We start from the raw sequence: 24,441 nt of genomic DNA, 5'->3' as shown, positions 1-24,441 counted from the left end.
TACACATAGATTAAGTTTTAGGAGACCGAAGAAGGTCTTTAAATCCACTTAGCTCTCCCTCCTTTTACAATGACGGTATTTATGTCAGTTAATTAAAGGGATTTAATCAATGCCCCGAGAGGGACTTCTACATAATTAAAAGTGGATGTCATGTTGGATTTAGTAGATGACAAACTGCATCACCAATTAAATGCTGGAAATATTTCACCAGAAAACAGCCATGTGAGATACTACTGACCACAGCAAAGGAACCGCTGGAAGAGAAACAAACATCCTGAACAAACAGGTGACCCAAAGAAACAGACGCACCGTTGTTACAGTTAGAGTCATGTTTATTTACAGCAGAATCCTGAATGAGGAGGGACAGAAGGGGGCAGGGCAGGGGGTTAAAAGGAGACAAAGTGTTTTAGATCAAGCGCTTCAGGATTCATGTTTTCACTACACAGTTCTTAATTTATTTTATTCACCATTTTTCTATACAGAATCCATTCAGCCATAATATCAATGCACCAGCAGAGCCGGAGTCCTCTGCTGGAGGGGAGAAGAGGTGAAAAGAAAAATGAAAAAAAAACAAAAAACAAAAAAACTAAAGCACTAAAGAGAAAAACAAACAAACAAGGATTTAAAAAGAAAAAAAATTCTATAAAAAAAGAAATTTGTTATCATCATGATCGTCAGCAGTTATTTATAGATGTATATATACACACACATATATATGTATATTTATATATATATATATATGTATATAAATCTATATATTTTCTTGTCATGTCCATGAAGAAGTGAAGGGGGTTTGTAGTTCCATGACGTCAGAGTTTAGGCGACTGCACTGAGCGGTTTGCTGGACGTCCCAAACCTGACAGCATCCAGGTCACAATTTTGAGCCTTTGTGAATCAGTCAGAGCTGACCAATCGCAGTCCTTCTGACCTGCAGCCTCTGTCCCACCCACTGACACGAGCTCATAGGTCCAGTGCCTCCGTGTTGGCCAGCAGAGCTCAAAACTGCAGTAGCCCTGTTAACGCAGTCTGAGAAATGATACACTGTACACTTAACATGCACGGCCAGATAGCATAAAAAAAAGTAAAAAAACGACAAAAAAAAGCCAGCAAACTGCATCGTCCGTACGTCTCACACTTCCTGCCGTGTGCTCACTCACACGTTTTCCAGTATACATTAGATATTAACTGACAAGCACCACAAAACAGTGGAAAGACAAAAAAAAAAGACTGTCAGGTACCAAATGGTGACAGTAAAAACATCCCGTGGGTTCATTTCTAATTTTTTGATTTCTGAAGGGCGCGACTGATTCATAACTCCCCCTTCGTAGGTCCAAACAGATTTTTATTACATAATTTGATCAGGCACACGAACACACACACACACACACACACACACTTGACCATCCACCCAGAAAACCCCTTAATCTGCAGCTACACAAATCTAACCACAGTACGTCTTCATATCCCACTGACCCTCATCTCTGAGCTGTGAGTCTAAACTCTCACAATAGTCAGGTCTTCATCGACTGAGGTGAAACACTGACATTTACAAAAGTTCAGATGAGATGCGCCGTTCGTCTCCTTCGACTTGTCTTTTGTCAAAACATAAAAACTGCTCTGATATCATCATGCTCAGACATTTATAGACTTAGTGTTTCCACGGCCATAAATACATGTAAACTCAGGATGTGCACAACAGAATTTCAGTACAAAACCCAGCATGATGTATGATGTGGTTTCATGATAAAAGTAACATTGCATACCTTAAAATTAATTCAACATTCATTTATTTGAAAGAAAAAACACTGTTTACATTTCCACCTGTCTGCAGAGAGACCAATAAAATAAAAATTGACCCCTGTTGAGTTTTTTCTTTACAAGTTAGATACAAACTGTTTCCATTAGACCAGTCGTGTGTGTGTATAGGACACTCTGGTCCAACACGCCCAGCTCAATGCAAACCTGACTATTGTCAATGTTTTCAACCATGTTCATGATTTCAAATTAAAACCAAGTAAAACGCTCATGTGCTCTGCTCGCTCTCACACACACAACACACACTCACGCACGCACACTTTAACACTAGAGCAGGAAACTAACTTTGTCATCGACCAGCAACAAATGCAGATGTTTTTTTTTACCCCGAAAAAAATCCACCAGTTATGTTTCTATCGCACAAGCCAACAAACTTTTAGAAAACGGCCTCCGAATGACGGACGCTCAACGCAAACTGGCAGCCAAATTTCACCCAAAAATCCGGCTGTTGGCTGGCGTCAGTTTCCCACCCTGTTCAACATGCTCCCAAACACAAATACAAACTCAAGATACCGCAAATACATGTGTACACATATATACAAATAGAAGCGGCCCCTCCAACGCCAGGGGCGGCTTAACAATTTATAATGCATCATTTCTGTATATGCCAAGAATAAAACTTTTCTAAATAAAATACATAGTTATCTGTGAGGGCGGGGAATGAGGACAGCAGATGAACAGAGAGGAGGAGGGTTGGGACTCGCAGGGAGTGTCGGAGGAGGGCGGGAGGAAGAATGGAACACATGAAGAGAAGCGAGGATGAAAGAGGGAGACGGATGGAGGAGGAAGACTCTTCTCCTTTTACTGTGTCGCTGCTCCTGGGCACTGTCCTGTGCCAGTGCAACGCTCCACCTCTTCTCCGTTTTGTTTAAATTGTTCCATCATCATAATAATAATAATAATATTAATAATAATGACCACGACAATGCTAAAAAAATATATATAAACCCCAGCCATGTCTCACAACCGTAAGTCCACAAAAAGGGGGGAGGCCTGGCCCTTGAGTTCATCTGAGACAAAGAGATGCAGAGGAAATAAAGGCGAAGGAAAACGAAGAGGCCTGACGAATGGGACGGGCCATGTGAGGGAAGTGGCAAACGAGACCAACTATAGAAGTGGGAAAAAGGAAAAAAGACAGGGAGGAGGGGAGAGGGGGGCAGAACAAAAACAGCACAGGCAGGATGTGCTATAATGAAGAGGAAATAAACAGCAAAGAGGAAGCGGAGATGAAACAGGGAGGATGTAGGGACCAAAGATGAGTCGTGTTGGGGCGTTGTGATCCACACACTGGTGTCCTTCTGAGGGTGTTCACAGAAGATTGGTGGAAAGCATGAACAAGTGATGACAACATGGCCTCACTGTGAGTACGCCCTCTCTCCTTCCCTCTCGTTAAGGGAAAAGATCCGCAGTCTTCCCCGCGCTGGTTGTTTATCCCAGGGTGCATCATACCTCCAGGAAGCGAGAGCTGCTGGTCTTGGCGTGGAAAGGCTCGGACCACATGCGCCGCAAATCCCCCTGAGGACCACAAACGCCAGTTTAGACTCTTGAGTCAAGTGTTTCCTGCTGCATCTTCAATGACCGGGCCAGCTGAGACAATTCTGTTTCTAATTTTAATAAACATGCGCATAAATATCATTCTTCCTTTAACTCTCCTGTGCACATAAGCCATACAGGAGGTCCTCGGTTTATCGTTTCGCCGTTATGTCGGAACTGATTACGGACCAGTCCTCGGTGTAACGTATGGAGTTTTGTCGTTATGTTGGAACTGGGTCAGTGGAACTAGTTGGCAAGTGGAGCAGATAAATACGATATGTACGGTCGTCACGCGGCGCTATGAGACAGCTTTGTTTACATTTGCCACCACATTGGATTATGCTACATTTGCTGACTTCATTATGGCTCCCAAGCGCAAGTCAGACTTACAGTTTACATTTTCATCGGTATTTTCCTACAGAGTTGTAGGGCCCGACCGATTTATCGGCCAACCAATTAAATATAATAATCGGTCGATTATAGCCCTTTTCAAAATAATCGTCATCGGCCGGAGTTTTGCAGATTAATAGCCGATATATTCTTCATTTCTCATAAAATAGCAAATGCTGTTAAATGTCGGAGTCGCACAGAATGATGTCCTTGTGCCGTTTGTCCAATACATGGAGCTCTGAGTCCATCAGTCCTCACCGCTGTCTTCTCAGTAACGTACAGAAGTAAGCTAGAGCCAGGCAACATTACAGGAGTGGGCTGAGCGGAGGTAAATTTGTGACATTAACAATGACTCAACATGTCTCCCGTTTCAGTTTAACTTTCTTTGATACGAGTCTTTCATTTGAGTTCTGACTTCATGGCAAAGAAAATAATGGAGTAGAGAAAATGTGATTTAATGTTAAAAGGCATCAGAGGGCTGCATAAATAATGTTCTTCCAGTAATTTCACTCATTATGTTGCTTATTTATATCTATCTATCTATCTATCTATCTATCTATCTATCTATCTATCTATCTATCTATCTATCTATCTATCTATCTATCTATCTATCTATCTATCTATCTATCTATCTATCTATCTATATATATATATATATATATATATATATATATATATATATATATATATATATATATATATATATAAAAATAAAAACAAATAAATATAAATAAATAAAGCCTACGTCTAATTTGCAGAAATGAGAAGTACAAGACCAGACGTATTTCATAACTCATTTATAGATTGACTCTTTTTTTAAGGTTATATAATTTCCCAGAGGTTTAATGCTTTGTTGCATGTTGTTCTAAGCATTAAGGGACCAAAAAAGATGTTATTTTATTCATTAGATATTTTCTAAACTAATTGGCTGATGAATTGGTTATGGGTATTTTTTCTGGCAAATATCGGAATCGGCCTCAAAAAACCCGCATCGGTCGGGCCCTACCGAGTTGTGTTTCAGTGTGAGCTAATGGCTGTTTGTTGTTACTGTAGTTGTACAAATATGTAAACTGATCGATATCTTGATGCACGTAATGGCTTTGTTTATATTTTCACCGGAGTTCCGACTTACAGCGAAAATCAACTTACATCACACCATTGGAACGGAACTCCGATGTAAGTCGAGGACCCCCTGTACATCCATTTTAGCAGTCTAAAACTCTGTGACTATCTATTAGACAATTAACGAGTCAGCAGGGAGGAACTAAGAACTACAATTATAAATTACAAGTTTGCAACAATGAACCACTTGTACATCCCAGTTCATTTGTTGTTTTCAATTTCCCTAATTTACAGTCACAATCACAACCAGTCTGTTACATAAAATTCTGCAAGATATGAAAAAAAGACCTTCTGCACTTCAGCAGGATGTTGCCATTTATAGAAACTAGAGTGCATTACATAATTCCAATCAATAAAATGTAAAGTTGTCCTCTTTTGATGGTTTCAGTTTTTTCTTTACAGCTAAATGCATGCTGTGCAACTTTTTTCTACTCAAAACTCAAAGAGAAAGAGTGCTTATTTATTTTAGAACTTTTTACGAAAGACCTTTCTATTCAATGTGTGATTTCAGTGAAAATGAAACAAAAAAACATCTTATGTACATTGGCCTTATTTGAGCATTAATTTTTTTTGTTGTCGTTACATGTCTTACTTGTAGTCGTTTCAGTTGATTTCAAGTGTGTCTGCAAAATTTAGCTAAACTTGCTGAACTTTACTTTCTTGCAAAATAAATGAGTGATTGTGATCCAGCCTGTCGACGTACCTTCAGGTAGGCCATAGTGAGCAGAGGCAGCAGGGTGAAGGGCACCAGGTAGAGCAGAGCGGGCTGAGCAGCACGATGGATCCTGGAGGCCACAGTAGCAGTCAGAAGACCTGCAGAAACACACCAAAAACGTGTTTAGAATACTTAAAAAAAAAAGATGAGAAACTTAAAAGATTATACATTTAATCTTTAAGCTTAGAAAGCCCGTGAGTTTTGGATGATACCAAAATAACTGCCCCTAAACATTTATTAAAAACTATTCCCTCCCTGCTGCCCATCACTGAATGAATACAACCTTGACCTTTAACGTCCATCCGCCCATCGATTGATTGCTTACCCACAAAGTATCCGATGAGAGTGCAGTGGAAATAGGAGACGCGCTGCATGCGTCCGGACATGTTACCAGGCCCCGGGACTTCCCCATTGGCTTGCTTCTTGTAGTTATCATAACGCAGGACAAAGCATAACAGCAGCCCCGGCATCACGATGTCTCCTATTCCCAGCATTGAGAAGTGGCTTCCTGTGGAACTGCGCAAACGCAAAGAGCAGAAACGAGGTTGAAATGCAAGACGGACACTAGAATCATAGTGGTTTGCCAATTCCCATGTGTATCATTTTTAACTCCAGGTCCTGACGAGGTGTTAAACTGGAATCAGAAGTCAGTAGTTGATTAGTAGTCGATTAGAGAAGAAAACCAACTGTTGGGATTTTATTTATCCATTAGGCAACTTTGAGATTCCTTCATCTTTATGTTAGTCACGCAACAAATGTTTGGCAAAAACCACCTTACTTTACATATATTGAATTTCCTCAAATAGTGACCTTTATTTACCAGAACTACAGGAGTTAACATGCTTGTATTTGAGGGTATTTATGCATATTTTGAGTACAAACCCTGATTTTGATTGACTGCCGTTTGCCTGTTAAGGTTTCTGCATCATGCTGTTAATCCAAACTCAACACTGTCACACTAAAAGCCCTCTGGAATTACAGAGGACAGAAAACCTTCAATTCTTAGAAGAGCCTTTATTGTGAGCTGCTTGCAGGGATGCTGTATACAACAACAACTGAATGATGGATAAAAGGAGTTACACATTCCGTGTTTTGTCCCTGCTGTGTATTTTCAACTTGTTTGAGTTGACTACGTCCCCAGCTATCATCAGATCTTTTGATTCACATTTATTTGAGGAAATACCATAATTATACTGTGCCAGTTGTAGTATGTCAATCTCAGTTTCAGACTCGGCAGTTCAGATACTAATATACTAATGTCACCATTCATGTTAACTAAGGTGGCAACTAGCAATTATTTTCTTGATAAATCATTCAGTCAATGAACTGTCGCAACTTTTTAAAGCACAAGATGTCATCTTCAGATATCTGGGACTGAAATATAATCCAGTTATTATTATGAGAGAACAGACTGAACAACTAAGATGCCAGGACACCGGAGTATTTGGAATTTTAGCCAGAAAGAAATCCATTCATCATCAAAGTAGTTGCTGATTAACATTCTGTAAACTGACAAATCTATTACGGCTTCAGCTCTATTAACTGCTGGATGTTAAAGACGTTTAACATGTGACATTTACCATGCTAGGCTAGCATTAATCTCAATGCACAGTCATTACTTTTAGAGGCTCCCTGAGTTAAAGGAAGTGTCTGGTGTGAGCTTCGACTTGATGGTGGCACTAAATGAACTTCAGGAGATCAGAAAATTCTTTAGGATTTATCCACTGGGGGCCTTAAGCACTGGACAGACAGATGGCTTCTTTAAGAGTAAACAGCATTTAGCAAACTTAAATGTCAGAAAGCAGAGCAGAATGATGAAGTGAGAGTCGGTGAGTGAACACAGGTCACACAGCAGAGGTCGATCAAAGTAATTAACTCCATGATTAATGTCAGGGTTACCTGGGAAAGACCAGCTTGCCGGGTAATGAGAGGCGGGGTACATCACGGCCCATCCCCGGCCCCAAGTGGAGCTTCCTGGACAGAACATCTATGGGATTTTCAGCAGGCTGGGTGGCAACTTTGACCATCACATTACTATTGAAGATGTAGGCTGAGAAAAACACCTGGAGGGAGAGCCGTGCAAACATATAACTATCAGACTTAGAACCCAAATTCATGTTGCGCTATTACTTTTGTCTGACCAACAGTTTTAAAAAAAGTTTACAGTATAAAAAGTCATTCGTAAAAAAGAAATAAAATCCTCACTTTTGAGACGCTCACTGTAACTTGTGCGATATTTAAACTCGTTTATCAGAATGATCATCAGTTCTTTTCCTATTATTAACTTCAGTGCTTGACTATCATCTCCAAATGTTATCAAAGTGAATCAGTGCTTTGTGCTCTCAAAGCAGACCCCAAGCCAGCGAGAAAAAAGAAAAAATCACTTATTGAATTCATTTAATATTCTTTTATTACAACATAATGGATGACACGAACGGTCACAGTATCAGCAGGGAAGTTAAAGTGAAGGCAGTGGGGTGCTGGCAGGTTGCTCGGTGCTCAATGTGGTAAAGATTAGAGCAAATGCTGAAAATGGACTGACTGGCAAAACATTACCAGGGCAGCATTACAGGTTAAGCCACAGTCTCTGCATACTTTAAACTGCATGTGTGCGGCTTTAAAGTTTTGTGCTTAATGTATGCAAGGCTGCTGCAAACCTGTCGTTAGCACAACACAACATTCTGCAGATAACACAAAGCATCTCACTGTCCTTTTCACTGCATCTCAGCCAAGGAATTGCACTAATCTCATTTTAAAGCGATCATTAATAGGATAGTGACTCTCCTTGACTGTGGCGATACTTCAGCTGTTCATTGTGATGTTGTTTTCCCCTCACTGCAGTGGCCAATTCCATGTATTGACAAATTTGCTTTTTTGCTTAGGAAGGTTTCTAACGAGTAAAATGACAAAATTTAAGCGAGATCCATGTGAAGAACTGGTCAAATTCTCTACATGCCAAGGAAAGTAGCTTCAATGCTTCCTTTCTCTTAATATAAGACGCACTGGTTCATCCTTTACTAAAGGAGAGTATGTCATTTCTCAGTTCCTTGTGGCAGCAAGTCAACATCACATCAACATCCACTGTTGTAAGATTACGCAGCCTTGTGTAAGTGCAGTTGGATTATCTTGGCAACATGGTTGTTTTCCAGGTTTTCATCAATTCTCCTTCACATCTTTCCTTGACCTCGTGACGTTTTGCATTAAAGTCAAGGGAAAAGTGTTCAGGAAAAGACTAGGGCTGAAACGATTCCCTGAGTAATTCGATTACTAAAATTACTTAAAGCAAAATTCTCAAGGCTTCGTTTAATCCACTACATACTAGACCCCAGGTCACTGACTAGTCCACACCCAGACTTCATCTGATACGGACCCGAACCTATAATCAATAAATTAGAAGGGGATTTTAAATTTGACCGGTGCAGCTTCTCTAGTGTTTACGGCGTTTAGCAGGTCAGAGGACTGAACTATGAAAACAGTTTGACATAGACTTGTGTGTGAGTTGGCTCAACAAAACTAAAACCTCAGTCAGAGTTAACAGGTATGAAGATGCTTTTCAACTTTCTTTGTTAACTCAGACTTTCTGTTTCAAACTCGTCACACAAGCAGAAGCGTTTCACGATCATTTGATTCGTTTTATGCACAAAATGAACCGATTGTGTGCAGCTGCTTCAGTCAACGGGCTGTTTTCATGAGAACAATGAGGAACATAAAAATTTATGACGGCAAAAAGCGTTGTGACTGGAAATTAAGTAAGACAAGAATGCTGGTAGAAAACTGTCAAACGTGTTAAGGAATTTTTTTTTTTTCAACCGATCAATGCAGCTGATTATTTCTAGCAGACAGCTGCACAATAAAACTATCAAACTTCATATATTTAAACATGATATTGTATTGAAGCGCATGTATGTCTGACACTGTCTCATAATGAAGGAAATCATTTTAATCTGTGGCCAAATCAAAGTAAAACTAATGTTACTGATTGAATATTCTCTGTAATAAATACAATAAAATAATCAGTTTTCATATTTGTGTTCTATCAGCTGCAGTACCAGCAGTTTAAACGAACCAAACATAAAAACATATTTATGAGATTTCTGCATCACCAACTAAATATATGTCGGCTCCCATGGCTTTGAGTTTTAGCTAAATACCCCTGTACTCTACTATATATGTACAATACCCCTGATACTCTACTATATATGTACACAATATTCCTGTAGTATACTATATATGTACAATACCCTTGTACTATACTATATATGTAGTATACCCCTGTACTATACTATATATGTACAATACCCCTGATACTCTACTATATATGTACACAATATTCCTGTACTATACTATATATGTACAATATCCTTGTACTATACTATATATGTAGTATACCCCTGTACTATACTATATATGTACAATACCCCTGTACTATACTATATATGTACAATATCCTTGTACTATACTATATATGCAGTATACCCCTGTACTATACTATATATGTACAATACCCCTGATACTCTACTATATATGTACACAATATTCCTGTACTATGTATGTACAATACCTCTGTACTATATTATATATGTACAATACCCTGTAGATGTCTGCCCGTGTTCCACCAGGACGGTTATTTCTGTTGCACAACCCACTCACTCTTGCTTTTGATGCTGTAACGCATGTCAAGCACGGGATTCGATCACTTGATTAATCGCTAGAAAAATCGCTAAAATACTCGATTATTAAAACAACCGATAACTGCAGCCCTAGAAGAGACATATTACATGTTTTGTTTCACTATTCGACCGCAACCAGTGTCAAATGTGGCTAATAAACCACAACTAGTCAGCAGTGCCAAAAATAATAACTAAATTTAAATGTGATCTTCATCCTAATTCTGGCTCAAGGAGACAGCTGTCGTCCTTTATTAGCACACCCAACTTCCTTTAATTCATTCAACTGTGTACTTTTCTTGAATGTTGTGTTATAAGGATTGAGTTTTAGTTGGTAGTTCTCTCTAATTTACTGAGCCATGCTGGGAATCACTGCTATCAATGCTAACTACCCTGTTTCATCCAAATTTCCCTGCTGTTGAGTGTAAAATGTAACTGTCCAGGGGTCTTAAAAACAAATTCACAGCCTTTAGTTTAACTGAATCATAATTACAGCTGATGTGTCCTTATACAGTCTGTTTGCTGTGTCTCATGGCAGTGGCTTGAACATTAGATGTGATGCAGATTATGTTTGGGGAGGGAGCATTTCTTACCCAGAATACATCATAAATGAGCAGTCCTGACAGCAGCAGGCAAGACACCTTCAGACTGGGGAGCCGTACGAAGGCTATCATAGCGACACACAAGCCCATGGCTAACGCTGCAAGGAGAAAAACACATGATAGTTAAAGAAAAATCCACATTTTAGCAGAAAATAGCTGAAAATAACAACATAGGAACAAGTTTTTTGCAAATTTATTCATAATATTTAGATGTTCAAATTCCTACTAAACTCATTTCAAAAATGAGTTTTCAGTTTAAAAAAGCTGCCACCAGTTATATCTGTGCAAGCGTTTTCATGTTTGATGACAAATTATTATAATTTTTCCCAGGGCTGGAATGTTCACATTGTTCAGGAAGACTGTCAGCAGTATGCACTGGTTCAAATATTGAAAATACAAGACCTGCAGACACTTTTCTCTGCTTTGTCAGCCTGTTATTAACGTTCATGAAGAGCAGTCAGCTTAAATGTCAGTTACATTTTCTAAAGTATATTCTTCTGCTGCTAGAGCTTGAAGATAATGTTGCTGAAATCTTCACACTGTATGAGTCATGCCAAGCTCCTTCTTTCCAAGAAAGATGATGAAACTGAATTCTGTCTTGATTCTTGCCTTTATGAAAGACTGGGATGGTCTAATCCATTTTTGCAAACCAGTATTGTAGTTAGCACCATGCTAACATATAGACTACTATATTTACTGTATTTAATATTTTTGGGCTGATATTTCATTACCGCACCTCATTGTCCATTGCTGCATAATTCTTAATAAATGTGTATCACGCTCTACTCTGCAGCTCAGAGAAATGTGTCTGTATCTGCACAGTCTCATGTTACACACTCTGCTGCAAATATGCTTTCAATGAACCTTGAAACAAGCTTGTAACGTGCACAAGAGCCTTTTCACAGCAACGCACCGTCCATGAGAAGCCAGTGTCCAGTCAGCACCCAGATGAGCACCAACATAACAGAGAGGGAGAAGGACAGGAGCTCAGCCAGAGTGAAACGCCCACAGCAACCAAACGAAATCCTGCAAGAAGACAAACACACATAAAGGAGGTGCACTAAAACCACACGAGAAACTATGGAACATATAAACATTTACTGGGCAATATATGCAGTCATCACTGAGCAGACTACGTATACTCAGTGATGTCCAAAGGTGAGAGATAATTAATGTTTGGGTGTGGAAGTGGGGCAAATGGACACCACTAAAGATAAAACCTTTATCTCACTTGTCACTCATGAAAATGATCCGTTCTTGATTTGTGAATGAAACAAAACTGAATGAATGTGTCTACACACACAAACAAAATCAACAAAAAAACCCTTGTCAATAAGCATAAATGGTTTAGGGTATGAGGTGGGGTTATTATTCATTCTCTAAATCTGTAAGTAGAGAGGTGATGTTCATGTTGTTATTGAGTATGTGGGTTATTTTGTTGGTGATTTCTTGAAGTTAACTAGAGACTGGAATAATTGATTGTTTCAAACCCCTGAACTTCAACACTACAGTCAAGTTTTAAATATAATTTGGAATCAGTAAGAGAATGAAAGAGACAAATAGTAAAAGGTTAGTCCATCCAAACAACAAAACAGATTTCAAACTTCAGGCCTGCACTCAGGTTTAGGTTTATTTTCCAGCGTTATGATTTACGGCATTGGTGTTTATTGTTATATCAATGTTAGAATGGTATCACAAAATCCTGCCATTAAAAATGACACTATGAAAAAGTTTATTAGAAGCGATATTTAAAGAATGACAGTGTTTTAACAGAAGCTGTTGAGTTGATGTGTGTTGATGGGACAGTGTGTCTGCTTCCACTCCAAGCATGTTTTCTCTCTCATATAGAAGCTGCAGCTTTCACAGTAACATAACGAGATGGTTACAAATACAAGCACTCTAGATGACCGTCTACGGATTGTCAACAAAGCAGATGTATCATGTGAAATACGGCATTTTTCCATTTAGACAGCCAACAGCCAGGGTGTGACCAGAGTCACCACAAAGACCGTCTGTAAAAGATATTTTAAACCTACACAGACCAAAGAAACAAACACAAGCATCTCTCTGACAGACATGTGGACTTACTCAAAGAGCAACAGGTTAGAGAATGTGGAACATAACATAATTATATCATCCACTGTAAGTAAAATGAGTGAGATCTATTTGGTGGGAAGTAAACTTTGTTTTCACCTTCGGAGTTTGATGAGACAATTAAGGGCAATGATGACTGCTTAATTTAGTGTATGTTATCTTTTGGAATCATCAAAATAAGCAAATGCAGTGGTAATGACTAACTTTTCCACAAGTTCCAAACTGTAAAAAAATCTGGCATTTACAAGTATGCAGAAAAATAGCACAACTGAATTCCTGCAAAAGGGTGAAAATTGGTGAAAGAAATGTTAAGTACAGCTGCACTTATCCAAGGATTTAAACTTTGTAAGCAACAGTTTATGTGAAGGTGAAGAGATATGAAAGAGCAGATCTTAATAAAGAGCTCCTCCAGTTCTCAATGGTTTGGTCTTAAAGCGATTAAAATATTGGTACTGTAATACTGTCTTGTTGCTTCAGGGCTTATTTTAGCATTCTCTGCTGCTTTGTGTTGACATTAGCCAAATACTTTCAGTTCTTCTTCTTTTTTGTAATAATCACATCATTTTTTAGTTCATTGTTCTGTCTTTTGCTTCTATTACTTTTAATTTTATATTTTCTTACCTTTCCTGATATCATGTTTTTGCCAAGGTATCATTTCAGTATTGGTAGTAAGATATTTAGGCAGGTATACTATCGGAATCATAATCTTGCCATCACAACAACACTATACAGCCTTTTACTGATTTGACAATTGTTGCACACAAAGACATACAAAATAGCACGGAGCAGTTTCAGTAACATTTATAGACACAAAGAATCCACATGGTTTCCTTACTTGTTCTGTGGGGAGCAGGGTCTGGTCAGATACTGGCACATTGGCAACAAGAGGAATGCAAATGCAATTGTTGCAAGAACTGAGGAGAGGAACAAAGCACAGCAGTGAGACCAACGGCTTTCACACCTACAATGTTTGTGTCCCGGTCATTTCTGTCAGTTTAATGGGGCAGATGATGGTCTTAAGTTTCAGTCAAAACATAAAGAGGTCTTCCCCAGTGTGTAACTACTGAACAGAAATGTGATAGCCTTATAGTAAGTCTGCAGCTGTAGTGTTTTCGCGTTACGGTGAAGAGCGGTAATTACCTGCTGTGCAGATGGTGAAGACCACCTGTACCGAGTCAAAGAAGAAGAACATGACTAGCAGAGACACAGAGGCTCCTATGGGCAGAAACAGGGCCTGTGTGGAGTCTATAGTCTGAATGCCTGAAAAACAAGCAGAGCAGCTCAACAATCAGTTATAATCACTTTAGAATCCAACAAGATATTTTGTCTCTGTATAACAGGATTTTGCCACATATGAAATGCTTACTGTTGTTTGTGTTGCTGTTATTGAAAGACCCCGTTGTTGTAGGGTTTCCATCTTTATCCTTCTCCTGGTTCTCGCAATCCATGTTTAATGACCTGCAGGGGGGAGGGACAGAAAGAGTGGAGATGGTGTAATTTGGGTACCAATAATGAGATTCGATGACTCAAAAACAGAGCTTAATTTACAGTGAATGAATTACACAATGGCCCCTGAAAAGCAACAGCTCTTATACATACGAACAATATGTCAATAGAAGTTGTCATAATTAAAAAAAACTATATATGTATAGTGTCATCTTCTATTGACATTAATGACCAAGTAGCAGGCAATCAATGGATGGCTAAAATACACTACAGTAAAATTACACAATGAGGTTAGAAAAGTCCCACTCAAACTGAATATGTGAAAACATAATGGAAATAGGACATTTATGTTGAATGTTAAACAGGCTTTATACTATTTATTGTAGCAAATATGTCCAAACTTCTTGTTGGATATCTTTGGAAAGCCTTCACACACACACCTGTTCAAATCCTTTTTATTTTGTTACTCAACTGTTGGTGGTATTTTCCCCATGAACTAGGTGCAGCACTTTGAATGAACTCCTAAAGAGACTGTGTGAAAATGTGCATTGTTGGAAACAATTTTGCCTCATGATGGCAACTATCTCAGACTAGGATGACCTCAGAGCAACTTGATCTGATCAGTTATTTCTTTCAAATAATAACTACAATCCACTGATGACTGTAATGTTCCCCAACCAATTTGTGTCTCAGTGTGCCATCCAAGCTGGCCCGTATCATGGAGTGAAAATGGAGCATCATCAGTACTGAGCCGACCTCTTTATATTTGGATGGTAGATAAAACAGTCTGCATCAATACCCCACGTATTCATGCAGACATACGACAGATTGTCCGAGAGATGGACACCAGATTGATTCTGCAATTTCACCCGACAACAGATGGAAAAGCAAAACATAACCTGTCTCTCAATTCAGCCTGAGAATCAAAGTCTGTGAATCCATTTACCTGCTAATAAGGTTCCTCTGAAACAAATGTGTTTTGGTAATACGCTAATGCAACTAAATCAATCAAAACACCATTAGGTGCAGGACTGTAGATCTTTTTTCAGTGCACATAATGCACCAAAGCCAATTCACCCATTTTGCTCACTGGATATATTTGCACTATGACAAAAGAAGTGTTTTCTGCTCAGTTTAAGCAGAATATATGCATTTTCCCTAGATTGAACCCTGAGAAACAGACCCATAAATCAAAAGCATATTTACAACAACAAACCTTTGTGTTCTTAATTTCCTGCAGCCTGGGACCAGGCTTCTCCGAAACAGAAAAAGAGAAAAACTGCCTCCAGAACAGGACATGCAAGTGTTTTTGTTATGCGGACCAGCAAAACTACTTAAAACTGTAATTAAAGGCATTATACATTCATCTATAGGTTCTGCTTACAGCTCTGCAAACAAAAGTTCTCTGCAAGTCATCATCCACTATCCCCCTGACAGCTGAAGTAATTATTTATTTACTGACACTCACCTGAAGCTGCCATAGACGATGAGGAGAATGGAGATGAGGAAGGTGGACACCTGGCTGGAGTCAACTAGGGAGTACGCCCTGTGGGGAGAATGAAAAATATGGTTAACATTTCTGAGTGCAGAAAATGCATATCACCTAATTAAGACAACAGTAGTGTTTATGCTGCAAAAAAACACTCTTTTTCTATACCAACTGTCTTCAAACTGACATGTGAATGAACTGTTACAGCTTGCATTGTTAGGTTTTTGATAAATACATCATTACCCTAAACACACTAAGAACAGCAGAAAGAGCAAAACGATTTCCTAGACTTTAAGCCCACATCAATCTTCTGCTTTCCCCCATTTTTGTTAGTCCTAACTGGAATCTTTTACACGCTTTAAGTTGCACAGAAGCTTTCTGGCTGTCGGTGGCGTGATTTGGCAACAGTCACTGAATCACTTTCGGCATTTTCCCCCTGCTAACAAAATAAACATTTTCTGAGCATACTCTTCTCTCACTGCGGTGAATAAAAACACATCTGTTGTTCGACTTCAATCCCCATCTGATAGAATCAGACTCAATCATATTTTCCTTTTCATGTATGTCATTTCTGTGATTGCAAATTTTGAAAGGGAAAAATGCGTCCCACAGCTATTTTGCGCTGTATGCTTCCAAGTGGGTTAGTGGGTTTTTTAAGTCCAAGGATGAGGAAATACTCCGCAATATTTAACTATAATTGTCAGATTGTGAAATTAAACATTTATAAATTCTAACACATCTAAATGTCCACTGAGACACACAAGCAGTAAGGCAAATGAAAACAGAGCCCCGAACAACTGTGAAAGAGGAAATCTGAGCTTCAAATTCTTAAATTATAAGGGCAAACAATGCAACCTCTGGAACTGTTAAACTGTGGTGAATTTTGTGCGTATGTGTTTCTCTGGAAATAAAGGTGGTTTTCCTGCTGGACTGCACTCTATAATCTATTCAGCTGAAGAGTGCACACCCATGTGGACATACAAATCATCAGTGGAAGTCAGAATAGATCACTGTTGCACAGTTCTTTCCATTAATTTTTTATGCTATCATGATGAGAAAAATTACATAAACGGTATTGAAGTGTTAAACTGTAATTTGAGTCAGCTATTCGGATTCAATAGTTTGACAATATCACATTGGTTGTGGCCATTCTATTACACATTTCCCTGAAAAACTGATATGTTGGATGGAGAAAAATTCATATAGAAAAGCAAATGTTTCACACAAAACCCGTGCACAGTGTGTATAAGGAGAACTGGATCAATAGTGTTCAACTTTAGCTACTTGGAAGCATCACAATGGCCCATCTTCACATAAAGAATTAAAAATCCTTTTTTAGTGACTATCTAAAAGGACGTGTAAGAGAATGTGACATCATTTTGAATACATTATATATATATATATATATATATATATATATATATATATATATATACATATACATATACATATATATATATACATATACATATACATATACATATACATATACATATACATATACATATACATATATATATATATATATATATATATATATATATATATATATACACACATATATCACCACTCAACCCACTGACACGGCACATCACATGCAAATGGTGCTGCACAGAGCTGAACATATTGTGTACCCTTGAGATCACAGGGCTGCCTAATACACACAACAAAGCCAGGAGAGTGAAACAATTTGATAGTAAAATCAGAATTGCAAATTTTGTTGTATTTTTAAAAAGAACTGGGAAAACACAAGTTATTGATTATGAAAATCAATAAGGCACACTACAAACTGTATACCAAGGAAGGGGAGCTTGGGTTGTATTTTTTGCTTTTGTACAAGCTTAAATTTTGATTAGGCCTGTTGAAAAATGACTCATATAGCTTCAGCCTCAGATTAGTTTAGCTATTAACACTGAATAGTAGTTAGGCATTATAATCTGCATTAGATAGTGGGAATGGTATGTATTATGGTATGTAATGGTAGTATGTGGCAATATATGTATAAAGAACTCCAGAGCTGAAATATCAACGTGATCATTACATTTCCTATGCATGAGCCATCTCTGATGATACAAAAAACTAATAATTTCACTCATGCATAGGATTCGTGTAAGATTCTTCTCTGTAATCTTTACATTGCAAAGTACAGCAGCATATCAGTCTGGAACAGTTGCAAGTGATCTGTCGACCTTACAGATATGACATTTTTGTAGTAACTCTTTGACCTATATCATCTCTGTGTTTTACGTGCATGTTTTTGAGATTTGTGAAACAGACTAGACAAAATAACAATGAGCCGATGAAGGACAGCATAGTGGCAAACCTCCGCTCAGGGTTGCCTTTTAAAGAGCATTCAGACTGAAGATAATGTCAGAGAAACATGCACTGCACTGTCTTGACAAAGGATGAGTACCCATTTAAAAACATTATTCATCCAGTTCTATTTTAGTTTGTCCATCAATCATTATCAGATTTTTCGCAGCTCTCCAAGCCCCAACATTTCATACACATGTAATCCTAATATTTCCATATTAAGTAATCTCACCGTTTTTCCCAGACAAATAGTTTTCAGACTAATGCTATGTCTAAGCACCAAATTGTTCCCAGATCAGTGATATGCAGCCTTGACATGCGACCTTATAATGCAGGCCTTTTTCTGGGGCAGAGACAAGGCTGGCATTGTGATGTATCTGTCTTCAGTTGAGGGGTGCAGATTTGACCCTAATCCTGACCTGTCTGTTTCCCGTCAAACTCAAAAGGAATGCAGGCTGTGGTTCAAAAAATGCAAAATTACACTTGTGTGACACCACACCAATCCGTTATTAAGCAGAAATCCAGAATTTGTTCATGTTAAATGTTTGCAGAAAACAACTTCCAGATAATTTATTGCTACAAGATTTTAAAACTATTTTATATGCCTAAAAAGTCCAGCCCCACCCAAGCTGCCTTAATTAGTGTTGAATTGCTATTATTTACAGCTGACTATAGAGTAAACTAAAGCAAACGAATGCATAGAAAAGGTGACAAAGTGGCAGAAACAAATTCTTAAAATAGCGCATGAAACACAGGAAAAGCAGGCTAGCAAAGAGGAACAACAGTCACAAGTGGACCACTGTCAACACTGACTGACATTTAAGACTAAGTCACACGTATACAAAATAACTACTCAGTAGAATAAACACCGGTAACCGCTCCTGTTTATGTTATTTTTCCTTCTACTTGACCCGGCTACCTCTTCTTTATTGCAGTTTGAAGCTTGTGAGGTCATTTTTTCAAATGCCTCCCACTCTGTTCCATCTCTAGTCAGCAACTGCAGTTGTGAACAAAAGTGCATGTCCACTTGTTAAGAGCATGTATATCAAGTTTTGAGTTTCCAGTGATGCTTTTAACTTGGAATTTTCTATGATGGAGTGATTAAAACACATGCATCTTTGTCACAGAAAACAATTATGCATTTTGGTTCTTTTATAAATAAAATAAAGGTCTTCTGGAAATATGGCCAAATCTTGTGGGTAAAAATATACATACATCAATTTGAATTATTAGTTTTAGTGATGCAGAAAGCTGTGATAATCAAGTTTCTTAGTGGCATGGCCTCTTAACTTCTTGTGACTGATCACAATCAAAAACAGCTCGTGACGTCTCTGAGCCAATTTATATAGGCCTCATCTGATACGCTCATCAGACTCAGCCAAGCTACAAAAAGCTTTAATAGGGCAGTTAGGGGAGCTCAGCAAAGATCTGAAAAACAAACTATTGACTTGAGCAAGTCAGAAAAGTCACTTGGAGCCATTTCAAAGCAGCAAAGATTCCCAAATCATCTGTGCAAACAATTGTAAGTATAAAGTACATGGTACAGCCACTGACATGATCAGGAACACAGTGCAAGCTATAACCTGCTGCTGAGAGACAATTGGTCAGGATGGTCAAGAGTTAACCAAGAATCACCAAAAGCAACTTTGCAATGAATTAGAAGCTGCTGCTAGAACATACACCTCAGTGTCCACAATCAAGTGTGCTTCACATCACCTTGATCTAAGGAGCTGCCATGCAAGAAGGAAGTCCACCCTCAAGAAGCAGCACCTTAAGTGAGAGTTCTGTGGTCAGATGAAGCAAAAACTGAGCTATTTGACCATAATAACCACGAATATGTTTGGAGGAGAAAATGTGAGGCCTTTAACCCCACGAACAAAAGACCTACCGCTAAGCATGGAGGTGGTATTATTATGCTCTGGGGCTGGTTTCTTTGCCCAAATCAAATGAAATTACGAAGAACAGTTACCTTTAAATTTTCAAGAGAATGACCCAAAACACACAACAAAAGTAGTAAAGAAATGGCTAGATCAGGCTAGAATTTGGGTTTTAGACAGGCCTCCCTAAAATCCTGATCTAGAACCCAAGAAGAGCTTGTGGACTGTGCTGAAGAAACAAGTCTGTGTAAGAAAGCCAACAAATTTAATTAAACTGCACCAATTCTGTCAAAAGGAGACATCGAAAAAAACATCAGAAAATTTCCAGAAGATGTGAACGGCTAGCAAAAGTGTCTAGTTGAGGTGAAAATGGCCAGGAGATGTTTAACCAAATGTTAATATTGCTGTATGTATATTTTTAACCCAGCAGATTTTGTCATATTTGCAGAGGACCTACCCTAAATGTATCCAAGAACCAAAATGTATGATTATTCTTTGCGACAAAGACACATATTTCAATCAGCCCATTACAGAAAATTAAAAGTTATAGGAGTTATTAGAAACTAAAGATTGCCATGGTCTTTAGAAGTGCATATAAACCTATGTATACAACCACACATCCTAACTAGTTACTGAAAAGCAACACAGAGAAACTAAAAAAAAGGACTTCCTTTGCAATATCCTGTGTAATGCAGGTTTGTGTTGTCAATGCCAGTAGAACTTAAAGAGTATATTATAAATTACTGCAATCATAAATCACAGAAATCTTTGTTTTCTGTAAAATCCATGATGATCAACACTACCATGGTATGAACTGGGATGTATTTTACTTTGTCAAGAAAAAAAAAGGCTAATTCATTTGAAATTATTTAACAAGGTACTAAAGTAGGCACTATTTCTCATGGGTAGGAATTAAAATCTGTCCTTTGCAAGCATGCAGTGAACACTGTTTGAGTGTAGCTGGGCTGCAATGATAGTTTTCTTCCAAGTACTGATAAAACAGCCCTGGATAAAAAGACCGAACGCTTCAAATCATTTTTCATTCTGGTACGCCTCTGACACCAGAATTCACAGATTTCATTGTGATGCTAAGGGAAAAAAAGCAGGAATCTTCTGTCTCTTTCATTCATTCATTCATTCATTCATTCATTCAGTAAAACAGGAATGACTACAGGGTGTCTGGGTGGGGAGAGGTAACATGTAGTTCACTGTGGAAACAGGACACCAGGACAATGCTGCCTCGTGCAGCTTTGCTTTGGTCTTGTTTGCCCAACATGGGCTTTTACTTAATGACTTAAAAAACACCTTCAGCAGGCATCATCTTTACAGATACTTCAAGTTACAATAGAGGCTGGTATACTTGACCCAAGATGTAGGTCACAATAAATACCTAATATACCTTTTGCAAATATGACACCCTATTCAGCCAACTGTTGCTTTTGGATTACATGTCTTACGAGCAATTTGACTTCAAGTATTAAAAAAAGCAAGTAAGAAAGTGACCTTGTTCTGCAACAACACTGACAATAATGATGTCACTGCTTCACTGTCAACACAGCAAGCAGCTAGACAGCTAGTTTAATCTACCACAGGCCTAATTCATATTCTAGTATCGAACTGGTTTGTCTGAATTCTGTGCACAGAAGCCTGTAGAACATGGGTGAGATAGATGAATGGAACATTTACAAACAAAATACAATCCCGGACTGTTGAGGGCTGGATGGCAGCCCAAAGTGCCATAAGACGTCCTTGTTCACTGACAGACTAGGTTTTCAATAACACAATTCCAATACCGTCCTCCATCAAACCAGTTGCATGCATGACTTGACCACTAAGGGCCAGGTCAGGACCAGGCCGCAATGAAGATTTTTGCAAATGTTGCAACTGTGAGGAGTGGATATTTAAGACTGAATAATATCTTACTTAGGTTTGTCTTGATACACAGACACATAACTCAAAATAAAACAAATTACAAGTCCCCCCTATATATCTTACCTAATTTGCTTACAGATTTTACTCTAATTTACACCTGCTTACAATAGCTACTGGGTGCTGGTCATCCAAATAGGAATTAAATCGTATCTGTCTCCGCTTGCTGATCCAATTATGGATGTAATGGTTTACAGCCATCGAGGCAAAGAATGCAGTTTGTGACCTTTTTGCTTCCATAAAAATAAGCAATAAGCATGCCACCCGTCTTGCTGCTCTGGGTTTACATCTGTGTATATCATTTTTTTTGTTCTTTCTTTCTTTGAATGAGAGCTGAAAAGGGATTTACAAAGAAACACACAAAAAGGACTGCAGTTAAGAGCACTGGAGGTTGTGAGTTGGGTTTTTCTGTGATGTTACAATTACATGGCCCATGCCTCAGCTCAAAGTCACAAGAATGGCCTCGAGCGCAATGTTTAAAGACATTTTGGGAGGGGGAACTGCTGGTTACACCTATCAAGACTCAGGCCAAGATCTGATAATTTTAATTTTCTCAGAGCACATGAAGATCATGAGAGGAAACCTCAATCTCAAAATTTACACTGTGGTTTCTCCAAATTAAAGCTAATTGGGCTTTTAACTTCTAAAGGATAATCTTAGCGGCGCTTCTATTCAGGACACAGGCAACAGGTGCTTTGGTAATCTCTCAGATTTATACAGATCAATGTGTGCTCTAAAGCAGATAATTTGGCAGCCTTAGTTGTGTCTTAACAGTTGGAACGTATATTTCAGACTCTCAAAAAGTACAATGTCTCTTTAACACTAGATATAACTTCTTCAGGGCTATTTTAAATGTGCAGAAGTCAACATTCTCAACACAACTGACTTCATAGGTTGTGTGAATGATTAACTGACAATAAATGAGACTAGTTTGACTGTTTTGTGATAGTCTAAATACTAGGATAAGATTTCAGTCTGGTTTCCTGATGTAGAATGCTTTTCTTCTTAAATTCATTAATGCAAAGATCTGGACTTTTTGGTCAGTCTAGACCCGCAACAACAGCTACATTTTTAATTGCTGCTTGCTGTAGTATGTATTTGCATCATGTGATAGTTACATTAAAAATACAAGACCACAATATATTATTGTATTTAAGATGGAACTTGGAAAACTGCTTATGTTGCTAACTGCACAGTCACACACCACAGAATGACAGTGGCTAATGGCAGACAGCACCTAGAATCAATTAATTGCCAAGTAAAAAAAACATAAACTACGACTGTTAGACGATGGCCCACAGCTCACTCTGAACATCCTATCTCTACTACAGGCATAAGTTATTATGGGACTGCAAGAAAGGAAATCGATGGAAAATAAACTGGCATGTTAGCTATTAACCTCTGCTCATTCCCATAAATATACATTTTACAAGTACAGAACAAGACCACTGGTTGCTTCTGCTATATACTATTTTTGCAAGGCAGCAGAAATGACTAGAAGTTGTGAGTTTAACAGGTAGCCTCAATTAGGCGTCACTAAACGCTGTAAAAAATGCTCATGTGCTTAAGCTTGTGACAGTACTTCCATTTGTCACCTTCTGTAAACTGTTTGCATACCTAATATAAAACTTGAGTAAGAGAAGGCAATTCCTGAAGAACATTACAAACCAAGTATCATACATTCTGGTTCTTCCTAATTTCAAACAGCTACTGCAAGGATTCCACACCCTCAGTCACTAGTAAATTTTAAATCTATGAAAAATCTCACAAGTGATAAACAAGAAAAATGCCACAACACCAAAATTATTAAAACCAGAGCCTGTCTTAAATAATGATTGGAAAGAGACAATTAATCAACTCATGCCTGATACCATTCTTTATAGCCTTTCATACATAATTCTGTTTGCTAATCACAAGAGATGCTTAGGAAATGTTACATGTTCTTCTCATTTAGGCCAACAATTTTTGAGTTTGTGTTTTATTTTTACAATAGAAAGTATATTTTTGAAATGAGATTTTTGTCCACAGCACAGCAGTAGCTATCTGTATAAAATATCCAATAACATTACATCATAGTTACCTTATTATGGACTCGATTATGTTTGACATCTCTCTCTTTTTAGACACCATAAAAATCCTGTCTTTCTCGTGAATTTTGCTGAGTATGGGACTTCATTATACCAGATAATTGGCATCACTGCTACTGAAATTCCACAATTTTTAATACCAAATTCAATATTCCAAAAATAGCATCGATCAAGTGACCGTAGTTCAAAATAAGCTCTTACTCTGAAAGACTGCTATGCACTCAATGTTAAATTTTGACAGACAGAAGTGCAACAGCAGCTTAGTAAAATTGAGCAATCCTTCACTCATGTTATGAGCCATCACTACATTGTGTGTTTTTAACAGATGCCAGCTGTCACGATTCACAAACAAGAACAGTGAC

At 38.2% G+C, this 24,441-nt stretch overlaps 1 protein-coding gene across 1 annotated transcript in view; it reads right to left on the bottom strand.

Annotated features, from left to right (window-relative positions):
* Positions 1-311: 311 nt before the first annotated feature.
* sppl3 (signal peptide peptidase 3) overlaps positions 312-24,441 on the bottom strand; it is a 29,257-nt gene continuing 5,127 nt past the window's right edge. The window contains exons 2-11 of the mRNA XM_023269999.3: positions 15,853-15,930; positions 14,305-14,396; positions 14,079-14,198; positions 13,774-13,852; positions 11,758-11,870; positions 10,836-10,942; positions 7,475-7,638; positions 5,901-6,091; positions 5,564-5,673; positions 312-3,330 (exon numbers count right to left, since the gene is read on the bottom strand). Coding sequence (XP_023125767.1) covers positions 3,259-3,330; positions 5,564-5,673; positions 5,901-6,091; positions 7,475-7,638; positions 10,836-10,942; positions 11,758-11,870; positions 13,774-13,852; positions 14,079-14,198; positions 14,305-14,396; positions 15,853-15,930 — 1,126 coding nt within the window. The 3' untranslated portion in view covers positions 312-3,258. The remainder of the gene's footprint in view (positions 3,331-5,563; positions 5,674-5,900; positions 6,092-7,474; positions 7,639-10,835; positions 10,943-11,757; positions 11,871-13,773; positions 13,853-14,078; positions 14,199-14,304; positions 14,397-15,852; positions 15,931-24,441) is intronic.

Source organism: Amphiprion ocellaris, chromosome 17 (genome assembly GCF_022539595.1).
Source record: "Amphiprion ocellaris isolate individual 3 ecotype Okinawa chromosome 17, ASM2253959v1, whole genome shotgun sequence".
In the NCBI taxonomy this organism is placed as follows: domain Eukaryota; kingdom Metazoa; phylum Chordata; class Actinopteri; family Pomacentridae; genus Amphiprion; species Amphiprion ocellaris.
Note: the sequence above shows the minus strand (reverse complement) of the source record. Positions and strands in the feature narration are given on the sequence as shown.